Source organism: Haemaphysalis longicornis, unplaced genomic scaffold (genome assembly GCF_048455015.1).
Source record: "Haemaphysalis longicornis isolate Haplotype H1 unplaced genomic scaffold, Haemaphysalis longicornis Haplotype H1 scaffold_2, whole genome shotgun sequence".
Taxonomy (NCBI): Eukaryota; Metazoa; Arthropoda; class Arachnida; order Ixodida; family Ixodidae; genus Haemaphysalis; species Haemaphysalis longicornis.
In genome coordinates this window covers 252,009,882-252,025,400 of record NW_027526295.1, presented here as the reverse complement: position 1 = coordinate 252,025,400, position 15,519 = coordinate 252,009,882, and the positions used below count along the sequence as shown (strand labels likewise).

General features: G+C 45.1%; 1 protein-coding gene across 1 annotated transcript in view; it reads left to right on the top strand.

Moving 5' to 3' along the window:
- Positions 1 to 15,519, top strand: part of LOC144170380 (ankyrin repeat and IBR domain-containing protein 1-like) — a 59,645-nt gene that overhangs the window by 26,500 nt on the left and 17,626 nt on the right. The window contains exons 10-17 of the mRNA XM_077700150.1: positions 3,376 to 3,545; positions 7,081 to 7,169; positions 7,249 to 7,379; positions 10,083 to 10,217; positions 11,236 to 11,322; positions 11,406 to 11,612; positions 12,922 to 13,149; positions 13,712 to 13,898. Coding sequence (XP_077556276.1) covers positions 3,376 to 3,545; positions 7,081 to 7,169; positions 7,249 to 7,379; positions 10,083 to 10,217; positions 11,236 to 11,322; positions 11,406 to 11,612; positions 12,922 to 13,149; positions 13,712 to 13,898 — 1,234 coding nt within the window. The remainder of the gene's footprint in view (positions 1 to 3,375; positions 3,546 to 7,080; positions 7,170 to 7,248; positions 7,380 to 10,082; positions 10,218 to 11,235; positions 11,323 to 11,405; positions 11,613 to 12,921; positions 13,150 to 13,711; positions 13,899 to 15,519) is intronic.

Here is a 15,519-nt window from a genome sequence, read left to right as displayed (position 1 = left end):
TCGCGATGTTTACACGCTTAGTTATTGCTATGTTTGACAGTAGGCTCACAAGCCTTGGGAAAGGAATGGCCGACGTGTCAACAGCTGCGGTGCGCACGGCATAGCTACTGTGTGTTAAAGGAGCCATGAAGAGAAAACACAAGTTTGGTTCATTCAAAAGATTGTTTCGTTAGAATCATACTGACACCACTTTTAACGTAAAGTTCACTCAAATAAGCTACATAATTAGGAAAAAACGGGAATGGTCATGCGACCCACCAGCTCATTTCCCGCAACAGAACCTATGATGTCACATGAGCTAAGCTCTGCGATTGGCGGAGGCTGGCAGAAGCAGACGCAAATTAGGTAGAGCTTACAAACTAGACGAACGAGCGATTTGCGCTTAAATTTAGGGCACATTCTTTACAAAGCAATAAGAATGATGGGACAAACAGTGGAAGTTACGAAAGCACATGTAAACATAGAAGTACTGACGCGTTCTGCTGTTCGTACTGCGCACAGCATGCTTGGTTTAGCTGCACAGCACTACGGGGCTTGGGGTTGTCTCCGACGACACTGGCCGATTGACGCAAGCAACGGTGTCTTACGTGACCCCATTTGTCGAGCGAGCACTGTTTCAGGGAACGAATATTTTCTCCCAGAACAAAAACAAGCCAGGTTTAAATGCGGGCAAAAACAAACCAAACGCTTGCCTTGGTATGGTGGCGCCATCTAGGTTACGGAACGTAAAGAAACACGGGAACAAACCAACACCGCTGTACAGGGTGGAGACAACCTTAGAACGGTCCCGTGCCGCCGCAATTGGGCCAACGGGCTCAACGCGTTATTCTTTTCGTTTCCCACGAGACCTAGCAACGCGAAACAGACAATATGATTCAAACTTCTTCAGCAAACCGCGTTGCGGCGATAATTTTAGCGCGGTTTTGATACAATGACTTGCTTCGGCGGCGAGCGAGCAACCGAAAATGGCGGCGCCAGCGTATACGTGTCTCTACCCTGTACGGCGGATGTGTGAATGAAGGTATTCTAGGCTGCAGAGCGGTCGGTTCCTGTGATGTCATTTGGGACCACGAAAACGCACGATTGAGCGGGAAAATCAAAATTTTAACCTAAATTGTTTAATTTCTCAGTGAATAAAGCACCGTTTGTATCCGGACAAGCGCTGGGGGCACTATAAAACACGAAATCTTTCGAATAAAACCAACTTGCATTTTCTCTTCATGGCTCCTTTAAGAGCATGGCCTGGCTGTGCAACCGGTTACCATTGAGCGCCAGTAGGTGTAATTAATGCCTGTGACAGATTTAATCTTAAAGCGACCTGACGAGCCATGTCAGGGATAATCAAAGTACAATATGTTGCGGTAAACATGCGCCGCGATGCATGCTAGCCATATCGCCTTTCTTGCGCATTTCCTTTGCACTTCTAGTAATAATGCAAACAGGCCTGAGTTCGGAATAAAAACCTGTTCATGGCGTCAAAAATGTACCTTACTGTCGCAGCGTTTAACAGATTGAATTTTTATAGGGGTATTATAATACTATTGAAAGCATCTTTTGTGCATATTGGCTGTGCTGCAAGAAATATTGGATGCCCTGAATGTCAAGAGTACTAAAAAAAGTGTATACATTAAAGTTGGAGTTATGCAGAATATTACATCAAGCTTAAAACTTGCTCATTTGTATCCTTGTGGTATGTAAACCTTTGGCAATGAACACCTGCATGCACGAGTACAGTATAGCCCACTTATAGCGAACCCGGTTTTAACGATATAGCGGCTATAACGAACAAATCTTCGTTTCCCGTTACCATTGGTATACATAGATTTTCTGTCCAGATATAGCGAAAAGCGGATATAACGAAGTGATTTCGGGTTCCCGTTGTGTTCGTTATAAGCGGGCTCACCTGTACTAAGTTGCTGCTTCAGGCAAGATTATAAAAGATAAAAGAAGCCGAAAGTCAGTTTTCAAATTTAAGGAAAAAAGAGGAGTGCATCACTTGTTGCCATGGTGACAACACTGCTTGGGGAAGTTGTCTAGTGCAATACAGGCAACCAGCTAACCTACTTTGCATTGAAAGCATATCCCTTCCATTTGGCCTGCAAACTGGGCTATGTACTGTTCACAAGTTTTGTGGAAAGAGGAAGGCTGTAAAAGGCACTCCAATTTCAAGGCAAGGCATTCCAGAAGCCCTGTAATCAAAATGACATGAAAGGCTACAACCCTAGCGACTTTTGATAAATTAAATCTATGTTGCAACTTTGGAAGCCGTTTTTTTTTCCCCCACTTGCGTTGTTTGTTCTAATGATTTCTTCGTGACGGCTGGGTCTATATTGATTCCGTTTTTTGCATTACATTCCTTGACAAACAGTTCAGGTCGTGAGGTTCATGGTTTTCCAGGTTTACTTTTTGTGAATTTTTTATTCAAGTAGTCGTTCACAGTCTACATGCCTGTTGTACATTCACCTCTGAAAAACTGAAAACTAAAAACAATTGTGTTTAAAAAAAAGTGTAAGAATGTCACAACCTTGTTCATTTATTTGGAAATGCTAAGCACTTCGAGCAAGTTTTCTATCATGTTTTATAAGCCGCTCAAGCTCGGAACAAGGTGAACAGAAAAAAAAATTTATAAATAAAAAGGTTTTAAAAATCTTAATTTGAAATTTTTATGGGGTATTAGAACAAGCAGCATTTCCAGTTGCTGTGCAAATTTTCATTGAAAAAATTAAAAAAGTTGATTTTAAAAGCCATGTCCCCCCTTAATTAAGAGACTGTTTGTCAGGGCTTGATAACCTGGAAATTTTCCAGGGGCGTGTGATTATGTTTACAAGCTCGGCTTTCATTCATCTCAGTGTCCCCAGTGATTCATGTACTGGCAATTAATAGTTTTCAAAAATTGCAGGTGCACAAATGCTTGACGGATTAAGTTTTACATCAGCATCATTACAGTGTTAGTAGCTTATGAACAAAGAAGATTTATGCCAACCAACTTGAGTACTAATGAGCTTGCAAAATAATGGTAATCATCTTGAGTTCCCCCTGTGGGTTATTGTTTCTTTAATAAAGTACGATGTCATATGGTAAAGTGGGAGTTTGGCAGTGGGCTCCAAAATAGTACCGCTAGCAATGAAAGTTATGCAAGTTTGGCGGTAGGTGCAGTTGAAGGGCACTTTTACTCAAAACCTCATAACACTATGCTTTGCATTAATGCATTTAAAAACTGCGGAATATTAATGATGCTACGGTGTATGAGAGACATGGTGTGCAGCAGTGGTCTGTCATCCTTCTTGTTGCGCAGACTGGGCTTTGCAGCAGTCGGCGTCTGTCGTGATGGTGCTTGCTTCTTCTCTCCCCCTCTGTCCCCCTGCATTGTGGCAGGCCTTTGTGAAGAGCAACCCCCACTTCAACTGGTGCCCCTGGGCAGGGTGCGGCCGGGCAGTTCATCTCCTTGAGTCTGCAGAGCCGCCCCCACTGCGGCTTCCCCGGTTGGCTCCACGAGAGCCCATCTCTCACGCCGTGGACTGCGGAAACAACCACTACTTCTGCTGGTCAGCCCTTCCTCCTCCCCTCTCTATCGTGTTACCCGCATTTGATTCAGATCCACGTTCTCAGTGTCAAGACATGGGTCAACACGGTGGTGCTACTATGTGCATTCGCGTAGTAAATACAATAGAATCTCGATGATATGAATCTCGCAAGACTGTGAAAAAGATTTGTATTATCCGAAATTCGTATGAACCAACACAGATAAAAAAATTGAGCACTAAAAAAAGTTTTTGTTTATTTCTTTTCTTACTTTCGCATGAAGAAATCCGTGACTTTTTCTGCTTTTTTTTAACCTTCTTGTTGCCGAGCAGTCCTTTCCGGAATTTCGTCTCCTCACTCGCAGTGCTTAAAGGAGCCATGAAGACAAAATACAAGTTGGGTTTATTAGAAAGACTGCTTAGTACCGATAACAATGATATCAATATCATCGCAATCTTCGAACAAATAACGGAGATATTGAAGAAAACGTGTGAAGCTGTCGCGACCCCCTAGCCAATTTCCCGCAACTTACTTTTCTATGACGTCACGGAACCTTGTTTGCGCGATTGGCGGCTGCCTAACTGAGCTGTCGCGACGACACATGACTGGACATCTGTAATGGGGCCTCTAGTTCCATTTGACTGCATCACTTGAATGCTAACCTGCAGTCAACGCACTGAAAATTATGTTTTATTGTTGGCCCGTATGACGTCATTCTTGCTCATAACATGTCACTGTGGCGCAAAATTTGAAAGTTTTTAAATACTTCTTGCTTTGTTTTTCATTAAAAAACATCTTTTGTGGCTCTAATGGTGCTGAATGAGATACTGAATCCTAGTTCTTTCAAATTAAACGAAGTTGTATTTTCTCTTCATGGCTCCTTTAAGCTCACTACGTGCCGCAACAGTCAAGGCGTGAACTGCATGGCACGTTTTTGCACGCGATTTGTGGGCGTCGGCATTGCGCGTGCTATTTTTTTCACGCCCACGTTGATGATTCCGCACCCGTGGCAGCCTCTGCCTCAGTCAGAAAATGGCGCACGACCCGCGCGGCAGGGGGAGTAGCCTGACGACTTGCGCCAGTGGGGAGGCGTGCGCCTCATGGCGGCAGTTTTGAAGTGCTTGAGACAGCTGGCTGGCTCCGTCGGAGAAGTTTAGGCTTAGCACCCCGGCAGATATTTCATGGGTGCTTTCACTAGCAGCGCGGAGGGTGTTTTATAGTACCATTTTCACCCACATTATCAGCTGCTTTACCGCACAAGCAACTTCGTGTGTGCCTTGAGCGGCATTTTAAAGAACGGTTAGAAGCGGTTGCTCGAGCGCCCCACACCATTTTGTGGTTGAAGCCGCCGCCATGTTGCCGCCACTGGACACGCCGCGTGCAGCATGAGGGTGGTTCCGCGACAGAGTCAGTGCGCCTAGGGCGTGCGCGGCGCGTTTTCGCGAGCAGAAAACAACAGCCCGGCCGTTTTTTGATAAAGAGAGACAAAGTGGGAGCAAGAGCCCATACGTCGCCGCCATTTGCCCACTCGCCAGTCGGGTACCTCGCCAGCTCATTCATATCATCCGCCGGGCCGCGCAGGTCCATTCATAACAGCTGAAAATTTTCCCATTGCAAACAATGCAATTTTGCCGGGACTTCTCTGAAATTCATATCGTCCTGAAATTCGTATCGCCCAGAATCATATCATTGAGATTCCACTGTACATTAGTATCTGACAGAAATTGTGTTTTTGTCTCAACCAGTGGATATTAAGGCAGACGACCTCATAGAGTGCAGGAACACCCTAAAGGTAGTACACCAATGTCTATATACCCCTTCTAGCTACACGAGCAAAACCTACCTCAAGCAAGGCTGACCCTGACTAGCTACACTGGAGCAAACACTTCCGGGCTGCACCTGCCACGTACCCGTTGCATAGCACTGCCTGAAGACTGATGCACAGGTTCGGGTACTCGAGCATGGTAGTCCGATTCCAGTGCTCCGGCAAAAATTTGGTCTTCATTGCCAAAAAATACAGGCAATATACAAGTGTACAACTGTTGCTACTGCTGATTATGGTACGGGTGGAACACTACGCCAGCTAAGTCATCCAAAAGCTTAGACTGCATTACCTTATCATCAGCTTCTTCGATTATCGGTCCCGGATCACCCGCAAACTTCTACGGAACTTTAATGGAACTTCCTGTCCTATGGACCTTCCAGTATGAGGGCAGTTCTTGGACTGCCTGCGAACCATTCAGGACTGGTAAATTGGGGATGCCCATCCCTGCTGTGCAGACATGGTAGTCCCTCCAACCAACGCTATTGCTCTTTCCTAGCAGCGACTTCAAACCTGTCCGACCTGGGCTTGAGGAAAAGGGGTGCTGGCGGGTGACACCGAAAGCTTAGAGGACACTAGCATTAGCAGCTCTCACTGCATAAGTTGCTACAGATCTCACCTGCAATGCACAAAATTTTCTGGTTCATGCGAGGCTATCTACTTCTGATTGTTGCGAGCATGTGCTCTTGCCATTTATAGGTCAAGTGCTGCCGTGTCAAGTTGGGAGTGTTGCAGGCGATCAGATGATCGTTGCCTCTCCAGATGCAAGAGTGGAAAAATTCCCCGCATTTCCCCGAGGGGAAGAATGTGAAAGTGCGAATGCACGAGTTGAATTTGCGCGGTTCGGTAATGTTCGCGAAAGAGAGATCACACACACACACACACACAACTACAAAGAAAGAAAGGTGCATTTATTCACAGACACCTATTTGTGTTGTCGTTGTACTTGATTGCTAGAGCGGATCTCAGCTTTGAAATTTCGTGTCAGTACTCCTTTAAGCAGGTGCATTAGCCCTTCTCACGCCCGATTCCTGGCCAATCCCCCACGTGGGTATGTGCCATGTCAGCGGCCAGGCAGCGCGCGCCCATCTCCCCCCGTTGCTAAGGAAGACGAGGAGCGCGCGCACCCGCAGCTGTTGCTATGCGGACTACGGCGGCGGACGATTCAGGCTCGCTTAAGAAGTGCATTCGCACTTAGAAAGTATTGTTTAGAGGTAGCAGCTGTCTCTAAACAAGCAGTGAGGCAGGCACCCATGGTGTAAAAACAACAACATAAATTATGGGTTGCATTTGTTATAAAAGTAACAAAAAAAAAAAAACTTCCAAAATTTTTTTTGCCAAAGTACAGGGTACAATTATAATTGCTATTTTGTTAGTTATGCCAGCAAATGCTGTAATGTTTTCTGCACTTTGCCTTTAAAGACAAGAAACTGAAAAGAAATGGTATGTTCGTAGTGCAGCACATTTTGTGTAGTAGCATTGTTTTAACACAATTAATTTGCATGTTCTAATGCATATTTCACGGTGAACGTATTTCCCATCTAACATGAAGCAATATTTGTCTACTTTCAATGTAGACAGACTTTTTCTTGTCTGTCTTTCAACAGAACAACTGAGCTTTATGGATCGAGCCGCTGCTTCTCAGTTTTTTTTTTTTATTTTTTTGCATCAGTGCTAGAGGAATTTTTTTTTTTTTTTTGTTGATTGTAGCTGGTTTTTTCAATGAATATCTGCAGGGAATGCCTGGGTCCTGCCCATGCGCCTTGCTGCTGCGAGAAATGGAAGGAATGGCAGAAAAAGGTGGCAGAGGCCAAACCTGAGGAATGTGAGTGGGAACAGCTGTTCCTTCCTTGCTTGACAATGGTGTTTGATGGGCACTTGTGTTGGCTCTTTCTCCGTTTCAGTAAAAAGTGCTTGCACTCGAACTGAGGACGCTGCCAACTGTCTCTGGATGGTGACAAACTCAAAGCCATGCCCCTGTTGCAAGTCCCCCATCCAAAAGAATGAAGGCTGCAACCACATCAAGTGCTACAAGGCAAGTACAGTTGAAAACCAAAGTGCAAACTCGGACAGGGAGAAAGAAAGGGAGCGACACTCGTACTTGTCCGAATGTGCAACGCGTCCAAGCTTTTTCATATTCTCTGACCATTTAGCTTTGCTTTGTGGTATTTCACAAAGCACTTTTTCAAAGACCAATGAGGTCCTTTTTTTTCAAAAAGATTGGAAAACCAAGAAGCCAAACTGGCTTCACTAAAGCAAGGAGCTGTTATATTCTGTGCTGTTCTTGGTGATTGGTGATGCCTACAGCGTAGCATGCCTAGATCTTTTGTCGCCTGGGGTGCAAAGGAGAGCAAGCGAGCACGACCATTTTTCTGATGGAGGCGAAAAGTGTGAAGTGTGTTGAGACTTCAGTGCACATTAAAGGGGCCATGAAGACAAAATACAAGTTTGTTTTATTCGAATGATTTCGTGTTCTATAGCTCCCCCAGTGCTTGTCCGGAAGCAAACGACGCTTTATTCACTGCAAAATTAATCAATTTAAGCTAAAATTTTGAATCTCGCGCCAAAACAAGTGTTCGAACGACGTTTGCAATGACATCATAAGAACAGGTCTTTCAGCTAAACTTGGTGTGGAGCGGAGACTTGCTTACTGTTAGTCAACCAAGATGGTGCCACCACACCGCGGCAAGCCGTTTTCTGCCTTCGGTTTGTGACCATATTTAAACCTGGCTTGTTTTTGTTCATGGAGAAAATAATCGTTTTGTGAAACATGGTGCTCGCTCGACAAATATGGTCTCGTAAGACACCGTCGCTTGCGTCAATCGGCCAGTGTCATCTAAGACAACCCCAAAGCTCCGCAGTGCTGTGCATCTAAACGAAGCATAGTGTGCGCAGTACCAACAGCAGTACGCACCGGTACTTCTATGTTTACGTGTGCTTTCGTAACTTCCACTGTTTGTCCCACCATTCTTACTGATATAAAGAGAATGTGCCCTAAATTTAAGCGCAAATAGCTCACTCGGCAAGTTCTGCCTAATTCGCGTTTGCTTTTTTTGGCCTCCGCCAATCGCAGAGCGGGCTGGTATGGCATTATAGGTTCTGCGTGGGGGAATGAGCTAGCGGGTTGCATGGCCATTCTTTTTTTTTTCTAATTATACAGCTTATTTGAGCGAAGTTTATGTTAAAAGTGGTGTCAGCATGATTCTAACGAGGCAATCTTTTGAATGAACCAAACTTGCATTTTGTGTTCATGGCCCCTTTAAAGACTCCAAGGTGGTCGAAATTAGTCTGTAACCCTCTACTACAAGGCACCTTATAACGAAAACGTAGCTTTAGTGCATAAATCCCCCCCAAATTTTAGTTTGAATTTGCAAAGGAGAGCAGGCCCAGGTGCCTCAATGAAGGACGGTGTCTCACAAATGTGTTGGGCCTCCTTGCATGAAGACATAATAGAAGTTTGGTTTATTCAAAAGACTGCCTACACCACTTTTAACGTGAACTTTGCTAAACTAAGTGGTGTAATAAGGAAAATAGAGAATAGCACTTTTCCGCACTGGACTCGTGACATGTTATGGGCAGCTGGTTGCGATTGGTTGAGGCTGGCAAAGTACAGTGCCAATTAAACAGGGATTACTAGCTTGCAGAACGAGCTGTTTGCACTTAAATCTAGTGCACATTTTTTTAATAGTAGTAAGAATGGTGGGTTAAATAATAAAAGTTTTGAACGAACATGTAAACATAGAAACACCAGTGTGTACGGTGCACACTCTGCCCGCTTAAGCTGCACAGTCGTCGGGCGTGTTGGGCTTGCCTGGCACACAACACTGGCCAACTGGCGTACGCGACATCGCCACTTACGTGACCCTGTTGTCGAGCATACCCAATGTATCGCGAATGATTACTATAAACTGTCACAAGTGTATGCCAAGCACAAATACGGGCAGAAACACCGAGAGTGCGGACAGCGGTTGTTGAGCGGTATCGTCCTGCCATTTATGGAGGCAGACAGCAAACAAGGCATCAATTTAGATGTTTCCCAGTATGCAGAAGCCTTAGTCCACATATTAAATTTTGTTTTAGGCACATTGCCAGGAATACGTCAATGGTGTCTTCACAAAACACACGATTTAACCTGCGCTGTGGCTCAGTGGCAAAGGCGTTGTGCTGTTGAGCCCGAGGACGCTGGTTTGATTCCCGGCCACGAAGTCCACTTTTCTGGTGGAGGCGAAAAGAGGAAATTCCGTGTGTTTGAGATTTCTGCACACGTTAAAGATCCCCAGGTGGTCAAAAATAATCTGGAGCCCTCCACTTATGGCACGCCTCATTGCCTGTGTAGCATCGGCCCTTTGAACCTCATAATCAATCATGAAATCAATCATGATCATAATCAATCATGATCACAATCGATCACAATCATAATCAATCATGAACCTCATAATCAATCAATCATGATTTAGTGGAAAAATTAAAATTCTGGCTTCAAATGCGTAAGTTCTCAGTGATGAAAGCATTCTTTGCTGCCAAACAAGTGTTGGGGGCACTAATATTTCGAATATTATTGCAGGCCTTTGTGATTCCCACACAACTCAGCTGTAAAAGGCTGTGGCCACAGCTTAACACTGTAGCTGCATTTGTTGCCCATGCTATTCCATTGCAGCGTGCACATTACCACTATGTGGCTGTAGTTGCTTTCATTGGGTTTATTTTGTTGTTGTTGTTGTGACGTCCTTTCTTGTAGTGCAAGCACGACTTCTGCTGGGTCTGCCTGGAGCCGTGGAAGAGGCACAGCTCTGCAACGGGGGGCTATTTTCGTTGCAATCGGATGGAGGCCGTGAACCGTGCTGAGGAGCATGCGGGCACCATCATCACCGAGGTGCGGGAACTTACTTGCCCTAGCTATGCTCTCTCTTACTGAGGCATAAACTGGACCTTAATGAAATGAAATCATTGGATTTTGTTTGGGGGAGTACACCTTTCCATGATAACTATGTGAGTAGCCTCCTTTCCACTCCTCCCTTCCATTTTCAAATTTTTTTTATATGGTGCAGTTGAACCGTACCTAGTTGCAATCCAATCTTATTTTTCTTCAGTTTTGGTGCGACTCCAATGGTGCACCTAGTGGAACTGGGCAGGCAGAACTGTTCTTTTCTTCCTCCCCATTTTTCACTGTGTAGGGCTAAAGCCCCCAGTAAGATGGTACAAAATATAACGGCTCCATTTGGAGCAACTCTCCTATTCATGGCAACAGGTCACGGCTGCTGCTGGAGCCAATCGGACAGTCGGACAAAAAGGACCACAACTTCCGTTCTCGTCTGGCCATGGGGCCATAGAAAAGACGACACCGCAGAGACAGAGGAATCGCGCAAAGAACCTTTTTCACTTCCCGGAAAGCAGCAGAGAAGGAACTTGTGTTTTTGTGCAATAAGACTGCGCAAGGGCTTTGCAATCACAGTCGATTCCAGATATATCAAACTTCAAGGGGATCACAAAACACGTAGTTTGATCTATCGATAATTTAAAGAAGTGCTCTGAGACTATCTGGAGCTGATCTGAAAGCTCTATGTATCTCTGACGGCTTTCTGAGGTTAGGACAAGCTGTAACGTACCAATTTGTTCCTTCAAAGCCCGAAAAAAATACAAAGCACAGCATGATGATTACCATGCTTTAGTTGACATGAAAGAGTATCTGAGGCTATTGTGTTTCTCTTTGTTGTTGTTTTTGTTGTTTACACATTGTGCCCATCTGAGGAACTTTCCCTGTATACTCCCCCCGGGGTTGGCGTGATTGTACGAGTAATTGATAGCATGACTGCCATAATGGTGCCTCAAATCTTTCAGACTTTTGTCGAAGGTGTCTAGATAGGTCCCGTCGTTCTTGTCTTTTCTGCCAGGCTGAGACCAAAAACAAGGAGATGCAAGAGCTGAAGAAGTTTGCCCACTACTACACTTCCTTCAAGGAACACGAAAAGAAGCATAAGGTGCTGTATATATCCCCCATCACGTTTCTGCAGTGTTGTGAGCGCTCCTTTTTCTTTGCCTAATTTTTTGTAACCTGCTGCAGGCTGAAGCGGTCATCCAAGAGCGGATTGCCAAGAAGGAAGAACGCTGGGTCCATGAACAAGGCCAGGGGGACACGTTTGGCAGTCACTCCCTCAGTGACACGATGTGGGAGCTGCTGCGGGCTCGCCAGATCCTGTGCGGTTCATACGCCTATGGCTACTACATGCAAGACGACGGTTACAGCAAGACTGTCTTTGAGCTTCTTCAGGTGAGAGTCTGGGACGAGTCCTAACCGCCGTCCAACAGTTGCTGGCTTGTAGTGAAATTTACTCGTTCATGTATCTTGGTATGCTGTAATATATACCCACACAGTTATCAAAAATCAACAACAAATACCACATAATGAAATCAAACCTGAAAAGGTTCTTTTTTTTTGGTAATGTTTTTGTGCATGCTGCTATTGAATTCATGAATGAATCGTTTTCTAACAGTGAATCAATGAACTGACACATGACTGGCTTTTATGTAAAAATGGAAACATTCTTTGCATGTAGAGCTGTGAAAGGGACTGTAGAGGCTGAATGACTTCTTGTTTTATTGAAATATTATACTTTTCAGAGCTCTTTTGGCTCCTGTTTGCTGGCAAACAATTCTTTGTTTGTCTAGGAATAAATAGCTAAAGCCGGAATTTATCTCTTTTGTGTCTCTCACATTTTTGTGTGATGCAAAAAAGGCATGTTGCACAGAAATGTGTTTTTGTAAATGTAGCAAAATTCCAAACGCTGGTTTCTTTTAAATGTTTGAGCATTACTCCTGGTTTCTGTGATGGCACATAGGGCTTTACCCGTGACAACATGCAGATCCCATTACTGATTGAGTTGATAAGCGGTAGGCACCAACTCCTCATTAACTCAGACCAGGATCACAGCTCACACTCTTGTACCGGCAGAAAAAAAGCTCGACATTCCTTTCTCTTAGTCTTGCAGAACTAAGCTCCTGTAAATTTATCATACTATAAAAAAATTGTTGTGATTACTGCATGAACAGTACAGTGACACAATGATTGCATTAATTTAGCGCCTGGATGTGAGAACCCATGAGCAGCCCAGCTGGCCTTTTAGCATTATGTGGACGCATTAAAGTCTTGGTTTGCCGATTTAGGCACATTCTGCTTCTGAGAAGGCTATGCGCATAATCACAGCTTCTGCATTGCTTGGGTGGAACATTTTGCGGCCATTGTGCATTATGAAGTGTCGTTTATGTAAACCCACTGCACCTATCTCTATTTTCTTATCTTCTCTTTGTACCTTTCTCTCTCTCTCTCTACTTTATCCTTTCACTCCCCCTCTACTTCCCTTCCCCTGCACTGGGTTGTATGCAGGTGAGCCCCCTGCCAAGCTCAAAAATATCCCCAGTGCACTTCCTTTCGTTTTTCTTTCCCACAAACCACAACCACTACCACCTAAACCCACTGCAGTGTTTCACAGTGCATGGATCACTGCGAATTTCAAATGAAACTGTGCACTGGGACATTTTATGGGCGACTGACGCGGTCCCCTCGGGCGTTCTGTGTGCAGCATGATCTGGAAGAGGCAGCAAAGGCCCTGTCGGACATGCTGTCGTCCACACGCTTGCGCGCATCGCACCGCACCATTGTGGAGGCCGCGCAGAGAGTGCTGAGGAAGCGAGAGGAGTTCTTGAAGGCTGTCGCGCAGGGCCTGGTTCCTCCGGAGACTCCTCCATCGTCACGGCGCACCCGCCGGCGGCGCTATCCCACGGTGTTTGGGCTCGATCCACCAGAGGACGTAAGCACTCCCGCTGCATCAATTGCACTTGCAGTACGAGTCGGTCTCATTGCTCTTGATGGAGTACACTGCTCTTAAAACAGCTCCTTTCAATTTTTAAGTAAATTCTGTGAAACTTGCCAGTCTTGCTGATTTTTTTTTTCACTGATTTCAAATATGCCATTATTTTTTGAGTCAGGTAATTGGTTCCCAAGATAATTAGAGATAATTAGTCATTTTTGGAGGAACAATAGACTAAACAGTGTTAGCCATAAAACTGTAACCTTATATTTTCCACTACTATGAACCCTGGTGAGTGCAATAAAAGAATCGGTTTTTTGATGCACCGCTTGGAACTAATTTTACAGCTCATTAAACTTTGGTGGCACCAGTGGCAAGGAACCATTTCGAATGCCCATTTCAAACACCAAAGTTTGTGTTGTGGCTATACTTACCAAATTGGCAATATGATTGCAACCAAAATGAAAAAGAAAGGATCTGTGAGATGCAAAGCAGTGCAGTGACTGTCGTACATGTGGCAGAGAGTGAGAGGCGGGGTTGCCGCCTTGAATGCCATGTCCAGGAGGAGCTGATGATGGCGCTGCTGGAGTCCATGGGGGACGGCCCCCTCGGGGACCCGTGGGTGAAGGATGCCCGGGGCTGCCATGCCAACCTGGCCGCTCTCTTCGACTGGCCCCACGAGCCGAGCTCGAGCAGTAGCAGCAGCGCCTCTGACGACGAGGGACCCGCTCCACCCCACCCGGATGTCGGTGGGTGGCACTTCCCCCTTTCCCTTATGCCTGGCCCTCTGAGGCCAAGGCCTTTGCACACTGCTCTCCTTCCTCCCTTCACTCTTTCTGGCCTCTGCATCATTCCAAGTTATTGGCTCAAGCCAGTGCCTCCAAACATTGTGGCGACAGGGCTGGATTAGCTGCCAGGGACAATATCAAGGGCCAAGCAATGAGCCACAACTTTTATTTTTTTTTATTTAGACAGTAGTGCAGGACTGAGAAAATGATTACAGTGTATCTGAACCAATATGATTATACAATGCAGTGCAGTGAACTCCCCTTAAGACAAACTCGGTTAAGACGAACTCTCGCTTATGCCGAACAACGTGGGAACGTTTGTTTGGCTTTCCATAGGCCCAGTGCAAAAAAATCTGCTTAGGACGTATAGTGGGGCATGTACTCTTCGGTTAAGACGAACAACTTTCGGGGTGACCACCGCTGGTGGCGATTCTGAGTAACGAACATGGCAGTCTTGGCGGGGTGGGGCATTCACGCGACCAGAGGGAAAGAAGAGTAAACGAAAACCACAGTGTGAAGCGAATTCGTGCGCGGAGGAAGGGTGGGGAGCGAGAAAAAAAGACACGCAGAGCTAGCGGCGAACCAAAGAAAAAAAAAGAGTGAGGGCGAGTTTTGGGGCCGCTCTGCTCTGGAGGAGAGTTTCAAAACTAGGAGAATAAAAAGAAGTAAAAAAAAAAAAAGCAACGACGGAGACTGTATGCAAACGTAGCAGCTCTTCTGACCAATGCTGTTTCTCAGCAGGAGTATGTGAGTTCACGTCAGTTCGTGTCGCGAGTCCCACCGCTTCACCGCCGAGAAAGCGAGAAGTTCGCTCTCTGTCTCTGCTGTGTTGTCGCTTGAGGTAGTAGGTGTACACTCTCCGTCGCCGCTTGGACTAGATAAAACCAGGCAAGAGCACTTGAACAGAGTATTCTATCACGTTACGCACTCAAATGATTTTTTTGTCATATTCCTCGATTGTAAGTCTACTTCATTCACCGTCTTGAAGCGAGATATTTGCATGCACCCAGGCGTGTTGTCAATTCAATTTTTGGGAGGGCTTCTGATAAGACGAACTTCTGATGAGATGAACAAGTTATTATCATAATCCTTTCAAGTTCGTCTTAACAGAAGTTCACTGCATTTCGTTTTTGAAGCAAAAAACTTGAGAAAGAGAAAAATTGCTGCATTTGGAAAATCTGATCAATTGATGCATGCAGATTATTGGAAGTAAATAAATTACTCAACAGTTAATTACCAAATTTGCAAGCCCTTAAAATGAAGCCTTTTAATGGTGGTCTTCAAGTTGTACTAAAAAACTATATTTGAGGGGTACTGGTTGCAAGAGATTTAGGAGCTCCTTACTTACATGTTAACCAGATTGTATAGTTGTGACATGGAATGCAACTAACATAAAGGGATGGTCAAGAGGGTGCCTGTGGGTGAGATCCAGCTCGTGGACCATAGTTTAAAGACCCCTGTATTAGAACAATGCTGAAAGCACTAAGGACACTTCGCGGGGTCAGAGCAGAGTCATTGCAGGAAAGGATAAATGTGAAGAGGATCAGGCAAGAAAATAATTACTTAAGTGCATTGACGTGAG